General features: G+C 31.9%; 1 protein-coding gene across 9 annotated transcripts in view; it reads right to left on the bottom strand.

The window, feature by feature from the left end:
• Window positions 1-13,799, bottom strand: part of LOC143045862 (polycystin-1-like) — an 86,942-nt gene extending 73,143 nt beyond the window's left edge. For all 9 annotated transcript variants that reach the window (XM_076218672.1, XM_076218668.1, XM_076218670.1 and 6 more), the window contains exons 1-2: window positions 13,684-13,799; window positions 13,100-13,471 (exon numbers count right to left, since the gene is read on the bottom strand). In XM_076218672.1, the coding sequence (XP_076074787.1) occupies window positions 13,100-13,356 (257 nt within the window). In that variant the 5' untranslated portion in view covers window positions 13,357-13,471; window positions 13,684-13,799. The remainder of the gene's footprint in view (window positions 1-13,099; window positions 13,472-13,683) is intronic.
• Between the last annotated feature and the right edge of the window lie 8,296 nt (window positions 13,800-22,095).

The following is a 22,095-nucleotide window of genomic DNA, read 5'->3' as shown; positions in this document are numbered from 1 at the left end:
GGAGATTCCTACTCTCTTTTTAAAGTAAAATTTGTTGTCTAAAACCATATATCAACACAAAAAATGTAAACAATAAAGAAACACAAAAATTAAATTCATTTAGGTCAATACCATTAGTTTAATATGCTACATGTTCATCAAAGCTGTTGAAATAATCAGTAAACACAGAAAAAATCAAAAAATCGTATCAAAATCTAATTTAATAAAAAAAATAAATTATAGTGATATAGGTAGAAAAGAACAAAACTCTCTCATTTCAAAGACAAAGGTTTTTTTTAAGGGGAGCTTGGAACACTAACGGGAAAGGAATCTGATAGGCTTTTCAGTACAAGATTGATAAAATCTCGGACTCCCTGAGACTTTGGCAAAATTAATGGATCTTTTATCATAGAGTAGATACATTTTTTCATATAAAATTACCAAAATAAGTTTGATTTATTTGATGTGAAGTGTTTTACAATGAGAATCATTGCCGAAATCGATGCCATTTTTGTTTATTACCCTGTTTGCATTGGGCATCATTCTGTGATGAAATTAATGCAATTTCACTATATAACAAGTTTGATACACTGGCATCACTATATAACAAGTTTGATACACTGGCATCACTATATAACAAGTTTGATACACTGGCATCACTACATATCGAGAGGTCTGTGTCATAAACTATTCCAGCAACGGGCAATATTAATTGAACAGTAATCAAAAGCGTGAAATACCGAGCTGAAAAGAAGGGACATACCAAATGTATATAACAAGTTTGATACACTGGCATCACTATATAACAAGTTTGAATGAAATTTTATTGAAATCAGAAATTATAAGAATATGAGCAAGTCTGTATTCAACACATGTCCGTTTCCGTATAGTATCTTATTAACTATGACCCGACAATAAAATCGCCATCAATTAGGTAGTGTCAAGTCCCGTCAATATATAAATTCCTGGGGGGAGTTATTAACTGTGATTTGCTTCGTTTTTATCAATTTTGTCACCTAAAAGAACGTGTGAGTTAATTATAAGTAACAAAGGAGATGATTTAAAGAATAAAAGTCTCATTCATGCATACATGAAGTCAACAATCCAGGATTGACGATCCAAGTGCCAAGAGCAACACCTACGATTATATAACACTAACAGATACTAGGTTATGATTTATCAATTAAAACCTATATCAAATCCATGAAATAATGTAATTGGCTGCTTCTCGTCATTATTTGGAAAGTGCGCTTCGCAAGCAACAGGAGGCACGCAACAGTGATGGAAACGTCCGGGGAAATAAACGACTTGGATTAACATGAAAAAACTCAGGTCATTCTGGTGAATCTGGGCAACGACATATGACATAATGTGTATATGAAATATGTCTCTGATCTGGGGCATAAGATATATATATTAGTATTCTAGAAATTTTTTCCTCCCTATAACATTAGTTAAGTCAATAAAGCCGGAAAATACGCTTTGCAAGCAACAAAGACGGTAACGTCTGGGGAAAGAAACATCTTTGTCATGTACCTTAGCATCTATAAAAAAAGAAATAGCTCAACTACAAACTTACAAGGCCGTAACTACCATTGAGGCAAGTCAATTGCCTCACTAAAATTTCGACACAGATTTTTTTTATATATATATATAAATATAATAGTCATTTGTTGTTCTGTCTCAACCTTAATTTCTATAACTTGTCATCATTCCTTTTAAATGATTCTTCCTGGATATAACTCAGCATCTCAATAATTCTAGTAAACTATTTTTTTTTTGTGAACAGAGTCTGAGTATTGAATATAACTTCATTAGAACTAATCCAAAAAACGATAAATAGACTGACAAATCAAGTACTCAGGGGCGGATGCAGGAATTTTCGAAAGGGGGGGGGGTGCTAACCCAGGGCAAAGGGGGGTGCAGGGGGGGTGCAAAACATATGTCCCGATACAAATGCATTGATCGGCAAAAATAAAGGGGGGTGCGGACCCCCGGAACCCCCCCCCCCTGGATCCGCCACTGGTACTGGGCATCGCAAGGGTACAATCCTGTCTGTGTATTCATTTCTCTGTTTCACCAACTTTAATCTTTCTCTTTACAGATAAATAAAATATAAATAATATGAAACATACATGGATTAGTTTTTATCCATGTTTCTTTAACCTTAAAAATTGAAAGAACATTCCATATTCCAATTTAAAATTTATTGAAGAACAGTAAAATCTTTAAAACGGGATTTTGTCTTTACTTATTCGGGACTTAGGAATTTCGTGTTTTTATATTCGCGGTTTCGGAATCGTATAAACCCCCAACCCCTAACCCCAAAATTTATATAGATTCTGGAACTAAAATACCATCGACTATTTCAAGAAATAATTTGAAATTACAGAACTACATGTAAACGTCGTAAACTCCCGGCCAATTCCCCTGTACCCATATCATACTTAATTTCTCGCTACATTGAAGACCTGCTGGTGACTTTCTGCTGTTGTTTTTTTTTTCTATGGTCGGGTTGTTGTCTCTTTGGCACATTCCCCATTTCCATTCTCAATTCTATGTTATTACTCTAGATAGAATCATATTCATGTATCTTATCTTATTCTATCCCTAATTTGTTAACCCTTTGGTAGCATAAAAGCGAGTTTAATATTTTGTAACTGCGACTGTATGATGGTGCTTACAGGAAAGCTTAATTCCCTTTTGCAAACAAAACTGTTACTACCGATGCTGCTACCGAATTGCTGATGGAGAAGGAATCGGAAGAGGACAACGATTATTGTGTTGATGATAGTGTGCTACCGCTAGAAACAGACTGCCCTGAAGCGACTGAAAACTTGGAAAAGAGCATGCATAAGTGGCGAGAGATTGTGCGGTCTCGGCATGCTCCATGTTTATCGCGATAAGTATGTCAGCAGACCAAATATACTGAAACGATTTGACGAAACCGGCCTTAGAAGAAAAATTGGCAAACTCTACTGAATCGATGTTTGTTCTATGTTCTGACAACAGACTCAAATTGATATTTGGATCATTATCTAACATATAAATTTAAATAAAGTTGTTAAAAATTTGGTGTTAGTAAAAGTCTTTAAATATGAAAAATTTATATAAAAAGTGTCCAAATTTAAAACATTGTCAAACTCTCTGGAAATGCCTAGAATGCAGGATTTTGCACCATTCATTTCATACCCTCCAAAAAAAAAATTTCGCCTCGCTTCGTTCGGCTCAATTATTTTGCCTCCCTAAAATAATATGCCTAGTTACGGCCTTGAACTTAAGTTTGTTGACTAGCTCGCTGCTTATATAGAAGCATTTTTTTCACTGTTTTATATGTGTGCATGTAACAAAATTCGTTGTAGGGGGGTCTTAAGACAGCACTGACAAACAACATTTTCCAAAAGACCAAAAGAGTGAAAAAATAAATTTTAACAAAACGCAATTGACTAACAGGTCGAACAACTGATGTTCTTAAACCACGCTGACTGCCATTGACGATTGCCAAATAAATAGATTGCAAGATGTAAGAAAATGGATCTTTTATCGATCTAATACCAAACAGTAAGAAAAAAACATGAAGTGCTAAAAAATATTTTTACACCATATCCGGATTTCGACAATTTATGTCTCTTCAGTGATGTTAGGGATCGAAACGGTATTTGGAAGGCCCTATAATTTACCTCAATTTAGGATAGACTCTTGAATTTTAAAGAGTCAAAATAATATGAACGGATTATATAAACCGGAGGGAAAATATAATACAAGCCCAAACGAAAAAATATAAACAAGTCTAAATTGAAAACAACGTTCAAACCTATGATTGAGTTGGATAAAAACCTCAATTTTTATACGTGTACATGTAAAACAAATTTCGTTGAAGGGGGGTCTAAATACAGCACAAACAACATTTTCCAAAAGACCAAAAAAGTGAAGTATACTTTGATAAAACGCATATATTGTACTTTATGTCAATGCGTCGGTCACGTCTATTTCGTATGATTAGAGACATATATATCATCTGAAAGCATGTATTCGTTTGAGCTAAACGAATCATTGGCAAGACTTCAGTAGAAAAAAAAAACAAAAAAAACTGCAGATTTTAATTCAAAAGTAACTTTAGTTCATGCACGGTCGTGTAGTTAGAGAGGAAATTGAACATGTCACGTCCCCATACGGTAAAATGGACCAATGCCAACCATACAATACGGTACCATTGCATAAAGAGGATCTCTAGACCAATATCTATTTCTTTTTAAAAAGACTGAATATTTTCAGAGGAAAATAACTTGATTCGGAATAGAATATTCATGATTATAGGCTTGCCATGAACAGGGTACAAGAAACTCTGGTAATGAAACTCTTTTATAGGAACCATGTGACTCAGGAGCCAAAGGATTGAAATAACAAAAACATAGTAAAAGAGAGAATTCTATAAACGATATAAATATATATAGTGTTTTTTTAATACGTACAAATCGTCTAATATCACTTCAAAGGTACAAAGGGCAGATATTATACACAAGCCAGTATTTAGTTGAATTCAGTAAAACTGTTTCGAACTTGTATCGAAGCTATACAAACTGTCCCAGGTTAGGAGGAGGGTTGGGTTCCCGCTACCATGTTTAACCCCTCCACATTATATATGCGGTATGTTCCCAAGTCAGGAGCCTGTAGTTCAGTGGTTGTCGTTTGTTTATGTGTAACATATTTGTTTTTCGTTCATATTTTATAAAAATAATGCCGTTAGTTTACTCGTTTCAATTCACGGTTTTACATTGTCCATATCGGGGCCTTTTATAGCTGACTATGCGGTATGGGCTTTGCTCATTGTTGAAAGCCGTACGATGACCTATAGTTGTTAATGTCTGTGTCATTTTGGTCTTTTGTGGACAGTTGTCTCATTGGCAATCATACCACATCTTCTTTTTTACATGAATGTCGATGTCGCAAAGATTCTAGGAGTCTTAGTGACTGGATCTACTCTCCTTTTGTTTGTTTAGTTATACGGTTTGTTTTGGGTGGAAGTATTTCTTTTATTCAACTCAAAAGGAACTTTTGCTATAGCGATGCAGAAAATTATTTTGTATTGATATTTTAAAACATGAAACACATATTTAAAATAAGTTTCATCGATTATATGTCAAATAAAATTTATTTTTTATTAAATAGTTATTATAAGCATTGTATTATGCCATCTTCCGGTTTGTGACGCTTGGTACTAAGTATTTAAAGTCGTTTTGTTTGTAAAACTATAAAATATCTTAACATACAGTTTATTTACTAAAATAATAACAAAACGATACAGTGAATTATAATCGGCTTTCAAATAAATCCTACCAAATTTGATGTGAAATTAAATATAATGCAAACAGAAGTTCCATAAGAAATCTAAATCTTTGATCAGAAGTTTCATGTATTGTTAACCTAAATTTTGTACTTAAACACTGTGTGTACTACAAGCTTATCGGTTTTAATTCGACCATGCCAAGAATAATGTCAAGTCTGAGTTACATATACAGGAAAAAAATCTGTTGTTACAAGTCACTGAATGAAGCATGTCTACGACTAAGAATAAAGTTTTATTTCAAGTAGTTTTAAGTTTGCAACAATGTTTCGTTTGGAATAGTTATTTTATTAATTCATCCTGCAATTATTCACTATACTCTCATCCTATATACAACTTCAATTGTGCAAATAAACCTTTAGAGAATTCTTATATACACATGTTGTCCCCTAGTTGCCTACTTCAATACGGTTAACACCATAAGTTGTGTTATTTAAGCGGTTCAATGGCATCAATGCCGTGAGTGTAGATTATTTTTGAATGTCTTTAATCAATGCCTGGAATTCTAGCCCACTGCTCTACCGATGCTAAGTAGAAATTTGGACAGGATCACAAATATTTATGAACAAAATTTTAAGCCCTTTTTTATTAAGTAATGTCGAAAATAAGACGATTTGAATTTGTATGTATATTTCAAAATCACTCTGTAATGTTTATGTCATCAATGTTATGCTCTTAATTGGCCCTTTAATTTGGAAAATAAAAATATTTTATTGTATTGTATTGTATAACAGATGATTTTTTTTTAAATGAGACTTTGACATAAAATTTCATTCTTATTCATTCATTCCTTCATTCATTCATTCAATTCGGTTGCCGACTTCAACAAGCTGCTGGTCGTGTGTCAATTTAACCGTCTGAAGAGTTACTTTTAATTAATCTCGGGTCGCCAGTATTTCCATTATTGAACTACTTTCTTTTTTTTAATTGATACGTTTCATTTGCTGTCGGCTCAATCCCTTTTGCTTAGACTAAAGATAACCCAGAGTTTTTGTTTAGACTAAAACTAACTCAGAGTTTTTGTTTAGACTAAAACTAACCCCAAGGTTTTGCTTAGAATAAAACTAACCAAGAGTATGAACATGTACTTTGATGTTTATGTTCCCCATTTATTGTCTATACTTTAATTAATATGTATACAGATTTTTTGTCCTAATTTCTAGGTGAGTATAATTTGTCGATTTTAAATCAACTGGATAATTTCCTTGCACATTCTATCCGTATGTTAATTACGTTGTGAACCTTAAGATACCATATAAATTGTTTTAAAATTTCATATACTACACGCATTTAAATTGAAATTATCTGCTAATGGATCCCGTCGGGTACCCAAGGACATTATAAAACCTAGACTTTTTTGTTAGTTCGATCTGTGGCCTCAATTCTATTCAATAACATTAACAGTTAATCATTTCGTGTATTCAAGGCACATTGAATCATTGAACGGTCTTGAAAAGTAAATTCTCCCCTGTGTTGTGTTCAATAAAACCCACTATACTTAGTAAAGAACGGTCATATAAAGAAAAGATCAAACACCAAATATCTATCTGTAAATATGTACCTGACCTGGTTTAAGGACGAATTTATATGACAATTTGATATTTTTAAAGTTTTGTTTTATAATGCATGTCCAGGCGTAGTTTTCTGTCAGCGTATTTTTGTCCCTTTTCTCCATTGTTATTCTCCTGACCCCCCCCCCCTTTCAGTTTTATCGATCTACCGTCTTGGTTCATGCTTTAAAGATTAACATACAATGACCGAACTTTTACAGAAAATTTAATGTCAACTCTTTCATTGCACAACATAAGTAAATAAATATTTCTTATGTATATAAAGGTTCCGATTTAAAACGTTATATAGCATAACACGATGTGTATTCATTAACTCATATACTGTGGTTCATTTTAAATTCTGACGACTTTTGTTATACAAATAATTCATACATTCAAAAGAAAATTTCAAAGTTGTTAATTATCACAAAAGCAGAAACATATTTAACAAATTAAATATGTCAATACATAGAGAATAACATTTATTTGTAAATTAAATTAAATTTTCATATACCTTTATCGGTATTTTCAGTTTTATAAATTTGAAATAGTGCCAAATTCCAATCAATATTTGTAAACCTGTCAATGCTGACCCTTTGAATAAAAGAGCACATTTCTTAAACACTATGTGTTGGAAATCAAGCCTTTTGAATTACATAGCTTGGTCAGATATAATCTTATGTATTGGGCAACGTCATGGCTTGTTATAAAGCAGGATTTGTCAATAGAAAACATCGACTTAAATAAATTACAATTTTATCTTAAGAGTATTCAACATTTATCTATGCTTTCAAAAACTTGAAAAATTGTATATATCTTTGACTTAATAAAAATGTAGATAAAAATCAAGAGAACAAGTATGACAAAACAAGGCCCTATATCATTGATGTTTCGTAAATATATACAAAAGCTTTGAAAATAAAATAGTCTTATTGCCTATCATTGCTAAGAAGCTAAAGCATGAAATCTACTTGTCTTCAATTTCTTTATATACTTGTTTTAGACATCTGCATCTAGCTTCACGTTCATGTAGGACATCTAGTTGGTTTTTTACCAAACCCTCATATTTTGAATTGTCAGTAAAAAAAGTTAATCTGAACAGATGATACTCCATATTCTAAAATTTTACACTCAGATGTTGTTGAATAGTTGTCTACATAAGACTCATCAGTGACGCTCATATCAAAATATTTATAAAGCCAAACAAGTACAAAGTTGAAGAGCATAAATAAGTACGCAAGAGGAAAACTCAGGGCTTTACTGAAAACTACTAAAATTGAAAACGTTAAACAAGTGACTGTTTATAGGTTAACTGCCTCTGTTCGTGCAGACACTCATTTTACTATTTTGGAAAACAAGAAAAAAATACAAAAAAAAAGAATAACCGGATCATGCCCTTTGTTCATTTTATATGGTAATATACATAATTATAAATTTGACTATGTCACTTGAAGATGAAAAATTGCAGCATGTATGCCCTTTGTTCATTTTATATGGTAATAAACATAATTATAAATTTGACTATGTCACTTGAAGATGAAAAATTGCAGCATGTAAAAAAAAAATTAAAAAAATACAGCTTACTCTCTTTAATGGACCTTTTTTACTTATATCTTCTTGTATTTCTTGTTTAAATTTGTGTTGACAATGTTATTCGTCACTTGCAAGTCAGTATGCCATTATATCATATAATGAGCACAAAAAATAAGAGCAATATATCATTTTTTTAAGTGCATGAAATATTTGCCACTGGACTCTAATCAAACAACAAATAATCAATGAATGTTTCCATTAGAACCGCTTCAAAGCTACTATAATTTCTGAATTAAAAGTGTTACATATATTTCAACTAATTTATTCTGAAGATCTACAGGCACTTGTTTCTGCAAAATACTTACTGATATTCATATAATCTTAAATGTATTAAGTTATAGGGCCCACACAGAAAAAAAATCCAGTTAACTTACAATTTTCGAAAAAGGTATATCTTTTTTTTTTTTTTTTAATTTCGGGGGAGGGGGCTGTATGAAATTTTGATGTATAGAATATAAAATATATTTGATTAAAAATATCCCAAAAAATATATTAAAAAATAACTTATTGTATATTGTTTTTTTATCTACAGGAAGACACATTCTGTCGACTTATCTTCATGCACATTGGAAGATTATTTGTGATTTGTCTCTATTGTCACAGTCATTTTAGAGGGTTTTTTTTTAAACAAGAGGCTTCAAAGAGTCTTGCTCGCTCAATTTGATGAATATTGTTTACCAACAATATACCAGATGTTAAAAGTAAGTCAATTTCGGAAGATGAAATGAAACTGGTCACCTTAAAAGAGCAAGAGCGTTTTTGTTTTTGTATTTTTCATGGTCAGTTAAGCTAAAAATATAATTTTCCACGAAATTTCAATAATATCTAATCATCAATTAGTGTGTATAGTTTTAAAACCATTTGGACTTGGAGCTTTAATATTTTTCTAATTCTTCAATTAGAATCTAACTATATTCCTTTTGATGCCACGTTTTTCTCTTTATCGAACTACCATATAGATCTTTTGTACACCCTATGTTTCAATATTTTTGATATGTATGGTCTTTGAGTTTAACGGGAAAAGTTGAATATATGACTTTTCATATAGTTTAAATGGGCCACCGAATCCGTCATGTTTGCCCCTCTTCCAACATTAAGGGTCATAGTACAATTTTTTGTAAATTATCAAAAGATTCCGCCTGGTAGCTAACATCAAATGATCTTTTTTGTAAATGGCCCCCCAATCTTCCTGCAAAGTTTCAAAGTATTTCGCATTGTTGTTTCAGACATGATTCTTTAAATCTTTCAACCAAAATCGAAGATTTCCTTGAAGGCTATATTTTTTTTCTTTATCCGAAACTAAATAGTGTATGTTCATTTGTGTTACTACGTCTTTTGATTGAGTTAAGCCATTCCAATTGATATTTTTTGGTGTGTCTTTCCATTATGGATGTAACAGGGGCACTCATTTTTTTCTGACAAGGGTGAAGGTTTGGTACCATTAAAACGTTAAATCCGCTGCAATTGTTTGCACCTATCCTAAGTCAGGAATCTGATGTTCAGTAGTTGTCGTTTGTTGATGTGGTTCATAAGTGTTACTCGTGTCTCGTGTTTTTTTTTTTTTTTTTTTTTATATTTATAGATTAGACCGTTGGTTTTCTCGTTTGAATGGTTTTACAGTAGTATTTTTTTTTTTTGGGGGGGGGGGGGCCTTTATAGCTTACTGCATGTTCGGTGTTAGCAAAGGCTTCGTGTTGGAGACCGTACCTTGAAGTATAATGGTTCACTTTTAAACATTGTGACATCTTCCTTTATCTATTTATAAGCATCGTTTGGAGTAGACTTCATACACCATTCGTAACAAGTCTGCTTTTAAAAATTGACGATGTAGTTGCAGTTAAAATAGTAAAATCTAATTCGTCTAGGAGTTCAATGTGTACTATTTTACACCAATGCAACAATGTTATGAATATCGTTCGAAGAGAGTTTCAATCATCCTGCAAATTTCAAAGCATTTTGTCTTGTACAGGCGACCATGTTTTTTATTGGATCGTAACCAAATGGTATCAGAGAGGAAGATGAATACGAGAAAAAAGGACAACAAGCGCCAAGTTATGACAATAGACCACTTAGTCCTAAGGTCAAATGAGCTAAAACAGAAAGAAAAATGATTTTTTTCTGAAGAACATTTCTAGGAATCAAAGTACTTCAAGAGTAAAATACTTGATCATGGTATATAGGAAAATAGATATAAGAAGATGTGATATGACTGCAATGAGAAAACTCTCCAGTAGACTTCAACACGGATCCTTTCTCTCTCACCGAACAGCAAGCTATAAAGGGCCAAAAAAACGACTAGTGTGTAAAACCATTCAGACAGAAAAAAATATCATAAGATTAAAAAAAAAGTAATTCATAACGAGTTTCTGGTGACACTACTCCTATTTTTACGTTTTAATTTTACAAGAAATCTTCAATAGTTTCTGTATTGAAACACATGTATGATTAATCACTTACACTTTTGTTTCAATAATCTTTCCTTCTCAGAACGCTATATAATGTTTTTATTTTAATGAAAATGATGTTTTTCTGAGTATCTGTCCTTTGGATTATTACGTGTATCCTACTCAGCTGTTAAATACCAATATGCAGGACACTCTGTATCTTACTGATATTTGGTACACTTTTTCTGCATTCAAATAAAGAACTGAACATGCGATCAAAATAATTAAAATGCACACTTTAAGTTTTTTACAGGGACAATACATGTGAATAGTTGAGAAGCCTCGTATAGTGGGTACCCGCACGGATAGACACTTCATTTTGTTAGAATACATAAGCCGTCAATACAAATATTGAATATTAGTATCACGTATTATTCCAACTACATATGTATATTTATGAATTTGTCAAACAATTTTAACAGAAGTTATTTATTTTTATATATGTCAGAACTGTGGAAATTGATGTGTAATCAATATGACTCTCCCGCGCTAAACATCAATTCTATGAATAAAGGAACCAGTCGGCAAGAAGAGGAGCCCAGAATGTTTCAAATATTTCAAACAAAACATCTCGAATTTGGTATCCTTATTAAAAAAAATCATGATTTAACATCGAAGAACCTTCAATAGGAAAGTTCAAAACCAACAAATTAAAGCCAAAAACAGAAAACACATGAGAGCATCGCAATCAAAAATGCCTTCACAGAACAGCAATATCCTTCTTGAAATAGAGGTAGTAGATATTTTCTCCTCACTTGTTTCACTCGCGGTGTGAACATATAAAGGTTGTCGATTCCTACTTAAATTTGAATAATTAAAAGTGTAAATATCATATACTCATAACATTTTTCGACAGTTTTGCGCATCTACATGATCTTGAAAGTGAGGATCTGTTTGTAGCATTTGGATACAAAATTGCGTGTTTTCAGTCAAGTTTTGCAATCAAGGACGTCGCTTGCCAAAGTTATTTAGAAGTCTTGTGTGAATCCAAAAGATGATGCTTAGCTATAATATGGGTTTTGGCTAAGGATGTTCTTCTTATACACACCTGCTCAAGTTAGAAATAAGCCGTATTTAGTGTTAGAATCTCGAAAAACACACATGTAGCTGATATACTTTATATTTTAGTGTAGATCAAATTGTTCGTTTACAAAGTTATAAATCATAAAACATTTGTGCTTTTAGATCCTATTTGTTCATACTGTTTGGATTCTTATCCATCCTTAACGTTAAAAAAATCGGCTGATGATGGGAAAAAAAGCACTTCGAACGGATGAAAATTATAAAGTGTTATTTTCAGACTTTTGGAAAATGGCTCTGGTGTGAAATAACTTCAATTTAATTATAGACTTTAAAAAAGGTTTGGTTTTGGGGGTTTTTTTTAACGCAAAGTTACGAATAGTATATGCATATTCAGAACGAAAACACAATTCATCAGTAGAAAGATCCAGAAACAATGAAAGGCAACTTATGAATGAGGTATATACGTGTTAAGTTTTGAAACAATGATTGCGAAAAATATTCATATTTTAAGTATATTTTTTAGCTTTCTATCAGAAAATTGAAACAAAAGAGACAATATCAATAACAAACGTATAATACAACAAACTCACGGAATAAAAAAAATATACTAAAAGAACAATGAATTTATTGCTATTCTTGATCATGTTAAATTAGGGTAGATGTTCAAAGATACGGCAAGATAAAGATAACTCTTGCAGTGACTTTTAAGTGAAAGATAAGATGCGTCGGTACGGTAAGTAAATCCTTGAATGTTCGGCATTGCCTTATCCACCGGTTGCAACAACGAAAAATTAACCATATATTCCAACGAACATTAACCACATTTTCCAACGAAATTTATTTTCATTTTAATCAAAAACATGTTTAACATAACTTTTTATATGTTTAACAAAACCAGCGGAACAGTTTTTGTCATCACATATATTTGTAATGTATAAAATTAATTTAGACAAAAAATCATATTTATAATTTTATTTTAAGCAATTTTAGTAGGTTTTGATATACTTGAAGCTTCTAAAAGTAACTTCGCCACTGAAAGGGGGGTGCAGCAATAAAATAACCAAAGCTGTCCACACTAGTATTCTGGTTATTTAGACTAGTTTTATTTTGTAATTCCCTTAAAGGATGTATAAGGTGTTATACTCTGCTCAGTTTTATATACTTACAATATTTTTATGTGATTTCCACTGCTTGGTAAATCCGCTTGCCCTGGCACCCCAGAAAGTCCAGCTTTTGAACAGTTGATTGTACATGATTTACCGCTGATTTGAATGCAAGTACATCCAGTGGGACAGGGGCTTGTACACCCTCCCCATGCCTGTGTCGTACACAGGAGTAACACGAATAATCCATACAACATAACACTTGGAATTCTGGGGATACCATATCGGCCTTTATGTTCTTTGCATAGAAAATCCAGCATGCTACGGTAACGAAACTTTTTGGTATTGTAGTCCCCCTCTATGGATACGCGGCATGTATATGACCATAATGGGGATGGCTTATATGATGGTCTCTATTTTTGGCACTGTGGAAACCTGAAATCAATACACAAACGACATTCATTAGTAAATCTGTAAAATTATCTTCACAGTAAATGTTCAATACAGTTAATATTTGTACAGGTAGATTAATACCTGAAACAGGTATTTACAGGTAGAAAATGAATTTTAAAATTATTATTTTTGTACATGGGGTTCTAAAAAAATATACAGACCCAAAACATTCGAATCCGTTGTCCAAGACTTACCGGTTTTAAGTAAAATTTGTCGAAATATTATATCTTAGGTTGAAAATGTCGTTTTCATGTCTTCTTCGACCACCATTACGTTTGTCAATACCGTTAAAATCACGTGATATAAGTTCTTTGTTGCAGTTTAAATGCCTTTAAAATTTGACAGGTAAGCGATCACGACCTTGTCCTGTTTCATGGCAACCTTATGACGCTTCCAAGCCATGGGACGCTCTTGTAATGGACTTTTTTATGGTTTTTATCATGAAAAATAGCCGTAGACCTATGTTTAAGTACCTATCCAAGAAGCTGGATTTGTATTTATTTTCATATTGACTGACAGCCAATATTTAAATACAGAAAAGATCTTAAAGCTTGATCAATATAACGATCTATTTGTAATTTTCTAATTCTTTTTACTGAATAATTCTGTGAAAGAAATGGTATGTACATATTCATATTTATCTTTGACTAAAAATACAAGTACTTTTGAATTGAAAAAATAATAATCACAAATTTGTTTTGACAACATTTTACTCAACAGCAGTGCAGAGATATGTAATAACAATAACATTTAGAACATACATCATCCAACGCAATCATAGGTTTGAACGTAGTTTTCAATTTAGAACAAATAGATTTAAATGAATTAGAATGAAATTCAAAACAGTGTGGCTGTGGCCATTGATTGACACATTAAATTCATCCGTTGACTGGGACAATTTACGTGAACTTTTGTCTGTAACGACCACTGTTCACGACGTACCTACGATAGACATTTAAACTGCGGGGTCACCAAAGGTTTCTTAACGCCTTTAATTATAAAATAATTCGAAAAATTAATCAGGAATAACCTTTATGTTTTGATTTATATAATTGATATAAATCAAAACATCGTGTTATTTCTGATTAATTTTTCGAATTACTTTATTAAGGTGTTGAGAACCTTTGGTGACCCCATAGTTTAAGTGTCTTTAAAAAGTACATAGTGAGCATTGGTCGTTACATACAAACGTTCACCTAAATTGTCCTAGTCAATGGATGAATTTAATGTGTCAATCAATGGCCACAGCCACACTGTTTTGAATTTCATTCTAATTGCTTGTTGGTTCCTTAACGTTCAGTGGCAAATATTTCATGCATGTAAGGACGAGCAATTGGAACAATAATTGTCAGTGTATTGTTTGTTGTTGTTTTACTTGTACTTGTGTTTTTCTAATACATTATACGGTTATTATAGAGCTAAAGTCCTGGACTAAATCTTATTTCAAGCTATTTTGTGTATCTTTTGATAATTTTTCAAATGAAATTTGAAAAAAGGCAGGACAGGACTTTGAGGGAGAAAAGGCTGGTTTAGACATTTTGCAAAAAAGAAAGGCATCCTGCCAATTTATGTAAAAAAAAGTCACTGGATAAACTAATAAAAAAGAAAGGACGGAGATTACAACTAAAAATATGCAGGGCAAATTTTTCATCTTCTTTTTCCGAATTACATTTTGAGATTTATAAGCAAGGGCTTTTGCATCGGATGTTAATGATTCATTGCATTTTCCAATTATGAGAAATATTGTTGCAAAAATTGTCATGTGGATGCACACATCACAATGTGCATTACTTACTTAGATACATTTATGTGTTACTAATTTGAAGCTTTTTTTAAATTAAAAGTCGACATGATGTCAATACCAAAGAGAATTGACAACCTCGATATAGGTGTTTAACAAATCCTCGCGTAAATAAATTGAAATATCATTTGTAAATATAATAATCAAAATAAATACATTTCATAAGAAGATAAAGACCTAGGTCCGCATTAATGAAGAAATTATTCTAAGCCATCCTGTTAGATCAAGACCAACGGATAGTATTTCTTTTAGTCAAAATTAAAAGCTACACCTCTCAATTGCAAAGCCTAGAATAATTACTGTATCTCAAACACGAAAGTATAAGTCCCATTCAAGATAGAATTCTGGACTTTGGTCCGTTGTGATTTGTAACACGCTATATCATTATTATAGATGATTTTCTTTTCAAATATTTAAAATTTATTTTGTTTTTGCAGAAAGGCATGTTTAAATGTGCCGATAAGAGTAACACAGGATATTGGTATGTGTGACAGATATAATGATAATTTGTGTATAATTTTTATAGATCCAATGATCCGTTTGGTTTGTGGATGACTCTGCGTTCATATATATACTAACAGAATCTTTTGTACAGAAATGTAGGACCTGGAACGATTGATTTTTATCCATGCTGCTGGAAACCGATACATCACTTAACTTGTTTTAAATAAATAGTAAAGTTCAATGTCATTTTATATATAATCATCCACAATCTAATCAGATATCCCATTCGCAATGCTTTTGAATTTCGCATCCTCAAAAATGGGCGTTTAACATTTAAAAAATATTGAACTGTTTTAAAGTTACGACATCTTCCTAATTTTTACACGTATCTATTATTCATATCAAACTGTTGAAGTTAACGAATCAACTGACAAAAAGTTTTAACTACCATTATATTGCTTTTAATTGCAAAAGAGGGACGAAAGATACCAGAGGGAAAGTCAAACTCATAGAATGAAAATAAACTGACAACGCCATGGCTAAAATTAAAAAGACAAACAGACAAATAATAGTACAGAAGACACAGCATAGAAAACTAAAGACTGGGCAACACGAACCCAACCAAAAATTGTGGGTAATATCAAGTGCACCGAAAGGGTAAGCAGATCCTGCTCCACATGTGGCACCCGTTGTGTTGCTTATGTTATTACAAATTCGGTAAATAGTAGAATTCGGTAGGTCCCATTCGTGAAAAGGGAAGGGTATTACAGTTACGACATAAGGAACATAGATCTATCCGATATCATATGTGAATCGGTTATTCCATAACGGTCAACCAACTCGTGATAGCGTCCGTAAATTTTACGAAGGGATGATTTCAACTTCGAGTTTGGAACTCTTGGTTTAATAGCTTCCTTGTGAGTAGCAATCCTCTATCAAGGAAATTATGATTGGAAATACAAGACCGGGAATATTGTATCAATTGGGAGATATATACTCTGTATGCAGTCTCTGCTGGAATGTTGCTACATAAAAATGGAAAGTTCACAATTCGGAAGCTGAAATCATCTATTTTGTCGTAAAGTTTTGTTTTCAACCGACCCTCATTGTCAATTTCTAGATGTAAGTCAAGATATGAGGCAGACTTAACTGTATCTGTAATATCCTTTATCTCTTGTTCGGTGGGATATGAACAATGCATATTTTCATTGCATTTCCCTTTATCAAGTTATCACTTGAATTATAATAAATAATCACGAAGCAAAACAAATCGAAATAAAACAGCCAAGACCTAACGAAAAACAGCCGAAGACTTAGTTCTTTCTCTGTCCTAGGGAGCTAAGTTACAATCTCTTCCAAAGCAGTGGCGATACAATAAAAGTCTAAAAAAAATCATGTTTTTTTGTGAATTTACTTTCACCCCTTTGGTTTTAAAACTAGCGTATCAGTGATCTTTCACTTGGTGTCTTCTTTTTCTACGTGTAGCAGTATCGTTGTCACTGTTGGTTGCCGATCCAGGATCCAGGGTAAACATTGCTGTTAAATTACAAACGAAACCAATACAAGCACTTCCTAATGTGATGGTAGAAAAATAAAATTCAAGGCATAGTGGAAACAATGTTTTCTGTATGTAAAAGAACTCTTGCAGCACTTTTTTGAAAATAATATCAGCGAAATTAGATTAACAAAAACATACGAAATTGAACTCTCAGTTTCGAAATAAAAATTACATGATATCCGGCCGACATGAATGAACTTCCACTTCATAGACTTTGAAAATGTTAGCTTTGTTATGTGTTGGATAGTAATTCCCGAAATTGGGCCCATTTCGTTTTTTATTGTAATTATGTTAAACAAGTTTATATAAAAGCATGTTACATTTAAAAGCATGTTACATTCTCTTTCAAACACCGCAAAAATTCTCTTTACCATAATGACTATAATGAACAGCAACAGAATCGCAAGATCAACGCTATATTTCGTTAAAAAAAACTACATTCAAATGATAAGTTTTTTTAAACTAATGGTAGCTAGAATATGTGTGGTATTCAAACCAATGCTTGTGTAAATGACCTCTATAGATCTTTTTCTGCAACGGGCAAGTTGCAATAAATCAGCTATATCACAGATTGTTGATAAAATTTGAAAAAAAATAGTGCACTTATCTCTTCCATTGTCTGCAATGTTACTGATTGCATTCTTTTGAAAAAAGTTGAAAGTCTTTATAGAATGCACTTAAAATCGGTCAAACTGTTCTTAAATTTTCAAAAAATCATCAAATCTCCTATTTCAAATCAATATCAACACTTTATGTTGTTAATGCATGACTTTTTGTTTTAGTGATAGAGTCGCAAAAGTAATATGCCAAGTTTTACCAAAATCTGCGACATAGTCCATTTACTGTTCATTTAGTCTTCGATAGATCCCTAAATCAATTTATCAATTGTAAAAAGGTGGGTTTTTTTTCAATTAAAAAAACACTTTTTCTAGAAAATTAAGAGTAATTTGAAGTCAGAAGGAAGTTCTCAAAAAGAATTAACGAAAATGTTTTGTTCTTCTAGTCGCATTTGTTACAAAACACTCATTGTGTGAAAATGGTAAATCTCTTGCGTGATTTACGACTTTTCTAATGGTAGGCTCTAATGTCAGTATAAAAATGTTTGAGTCAATCAAAAGAGTAACTGCATTATTTGTCATGATATTAAATCGACAAACGTAAAAAAAAACGTGAATTTTTCCTAACAGTATACTTAAACCTTGGAAGTAAAATTCGGTGAAAATCCTTTTACATTTTAAAAAGAAATCAATTATTGATATAATTACTATTCGTTTTTTTTATTTCTAAGAATTTAAATATTTGGCTTACTTCATACGGGAAATACGGAAATATATAGATATTTATTTTTTTGCCTCTATGCATGTATTTAATTTTTAACTGTTCTAAAGAAAATATCATCTTTCAAAGAACCGTCAACTGAAATTTAAAATAATTCTATTCTATGAAAAAAATATTCTGCTTTGTAAAGAAAGGACTTAGGTTGTTATTTAGGAATGACAGATATATGATGTAAGACCCTTCAGTTTGGAATCTTTAATACTCTGATAAATAATCAATTCATACCATATCTTATGTTATTGCATAAAGCAATATAATATTTCCCACGGAAAGTAACCAAAAGTTAGCGTGTGATGTTCTTTGATTTGATTATATATTTTGTTTCTATAATATTGAGATATTTCAACTCAATATATATAAGTTATTAGCCGCATGAATAGACCTAGTTTTTTGTTTAAGGTTGGTTTTTTTTTTACTTATGAAAATATCGTCACCTTTGATAAAGTTTGTTTATAAAATAATAATTGCATCATACTAAAGTACAACCTAAGAGTACAAATTGGTATAAAATGGTAACACATTACTAAGTATCCTTGAAAATCCACTTCGTACGAGGGTTCATTGATGTACGTCGGGCACTAAAGCAAATTCATTACTTTAAAAGTGCAATCTATAATTTTAATTTTTGAAGAATTAAAATGAAACTGAAATACACTAACATATTACCAGACTGATGTCTTAATGCAATGACTTAAGACAAATGTTTTGTGGTATTGAGTTCCTTAGGGGGGGGGGGGGGTAAAAATATACTGTACTTAGTATAGTTATAGTTCTGATGTTACATATTTGAAATGGTAGTGTGTTGGTATGTCTAGTGTTGCTTATTGACTGATGAACAAAGTTTATTTCTATATGATTGTGATTCAATCGTACATCATTGTTACTCTGCTGAAGTTTCGTGGAGTTTCTATTGTTTTCCTCTTTAAGATCGCCAATCGTGGAAGTGACACTGCTGCTGATGAGGCATTGTAATGGTTCAACCTCTAAGAGCTCATTTTGCTCGTTATTATACACAAATATATCCTTCGATCATAACCCTCTTTTATTGCTAGTACTTACAAGTACGAGAATAAGTGTAACATGCAGAAGTTTACTGGGTTTGGAATCATGATACTAACTGGACAAACAATTTTACTAGGGTTTTTTTTCACTCATCTAGTGGTGCATGAAATCTCTTTTCGCCTACTTGGCATATATGTGTACAAAGTACCTTGATTCACTCTGAAATCTATTCATACTAGTCGGATGGAGAGTTGTCTCATTGGCACTCATACTCACACACATCTTCTTATATCTAGTTGCAAGCTTTCAGGAATTCCCGGCTTCATATTACGCCTACATTTTAATCGTTTATAATCATTGTATAACATGAAATATGCTTAGTTTCTTTTTGTGCTTTGAGATTATCTGATGTGTTTATATTAAAATAAGATGTGAAATGATTGCTAATGAGACAACTATCCACCACTGTTTAAATGAAGTGGATTTATTATAAGCAGGAACATATATGTTCCCAGATTAAATCATTTTTTCTGCAGATTTTTAAAGATTACTTGTATGATGTGCTGTTTTACCACGTGATTTCGATTTTTATAATTTTTAAATATATTATTAGTACGTTTCCGAATTATGAGATTTTATTGATAAAAATTGTGGGGTTTCAAGTTTTTGGACCATAACTCACAAGTGCCTCCAGAAGTTTTCATGACACTTTGGACTCTGAACCGCGATGGTACTCCGAACCCCGATTGTCACGCTGAAGTGCGATGGTTCACACGCTGAAGTAAAATAATCTCGCTTTAGTTTTTATATATAAATTTCTGATACCTGGATGACATTAAGGAGTTATAAAGCTTTATTCTTTAAAAAAAATGGGCGTATCATGCGCTCATTGCCCAGCTCTTTATTATATTTGCTGCTTTATTCGTACGGGGTCAAATATCAGAATCCCATCACCTTCTGCATAGACACTAATTCAAAGTAAAATCTCAAGATTCTATACTTCAGACAATGATGAGTCTTGTATATAGATCATTTAAGCTGATATTGTACGTCCTATATATCTATATCTAGTCTATCTTTATTACACTTTTCTAATTTGATGATACTTCATAACTAACTTTAGACAAGCACTTCTGTCACAGATAGGAAAAATCAGTAATTTCTCGTAACTGGCATATATATAGACCATAATGGTTCATGTTACCGGTATTTACAAACGCATTAATAATAATCTACGAAAAGATTAACAGATTTTAGACCGATAAAAGAAACGTTGAAATGCAAGATTTTAGTTTTCAATGTATCTGAGTAACATTGAAGATAATAGTTTTTTTGCGAGAGAAAAACAAATCTACTGGGAGGGATTAACGTCCGTATAAACCAACAACAATTTGCCTCGCACGGACAACTTAGCAACCAGGTAATGATGATTCTCTTATTGTTTCATGACTTCTCCAACTCAAAATCAAAAATAGCAAGTTTGCTGCTTTTGGCGAAGTGCCTTGACTAAACTGTATCAAGAATTACTATGGTGCAAAGGTGTGAAAGAACCTAAAATCTGAAAGCTGTCTATTATAATAATCTTGACCAAGAAAGGTTGAAAATTAAAACAAGTGAAAATGACAAATTCCATCCACGAAAACTATCCTGTGGATATCAGAGTAAAGAAAAAAACTTGTACATGCATTTTGGGAATTTCTGTCACACTTCAAAGAATAAGTCCGAAAAGAACCGTGCAAAATTGGCGCTAAACTTTTTTTCGACAGCAACACCATTATTGTTACAAATATTTCATTTCATTGCCAGTGGGTTGGCAGTAGTGGTCATATTATTATATCATGAGTCGGGATTGGAAAAAGTTTTTTTTTTTAAATATATATTTTAGAAACTGCATTTTTATACAAATGTTTACAAAGCTGCAAAGGAGTATTAACATCGATATAGCTACTTTTATTTTATTAAAACATTTGACTGTTTCAGCTTTCTGTTATCACAAATTTTAATAATGAATAAATATTTCTATGTTGAGGTTCTTCTTTCTTCTCATATCTAATACCATTGACTTTGGTCTAGTTATTAAAATTATCCAATTTTCAAAATTAGTTGACTGGAGTAGAAGTAAAATTCTGTTTACTGTAAACAATTTTTGGCATAACTTAAAGAAAGGATACACAAATAAATTGTCTATTTAAATTCGCATACGATATGACAGGTTAATATAAAAGATTAAACAAACATGAAACATGTAGTAAATTGACAAATTATTACACTGATCTTGTATATGCACCTGCAATTGCCTTATCTGATAAAACTGTCAATTGAAATTGATTTAAAAGAAGACCCTGGTATTTTGGCAATAAATGGTCTGTAAAATATGACATTGTGCAAACTAGATTCCCAAAGAAATATCCCAAGTATTATAATATGTTTGCCTATTACATTGTAATTCTATAAAGTTCGAGT

Source organism: Mytilus galloprovincialis, chromosome 9 (genome assembly GCF_965363235.1).
Source record: "Mytilus galloprovincialis chromosome 9, xbMytGall1.hap1.1, whole genome shotgun sequence".
In the NCBI taxonomy this organism is placed as follows: Eukaryota; Metazoa; Mollusca; class Bivalvia; order Mytilida; family Mytilidae; genus Mytilus; species Mytilus galloprovincialis.
Note: the sequence above shows the minus strand (reverse complement) of the source record. Positions and strands in the feature narration are given on the sequence as shown.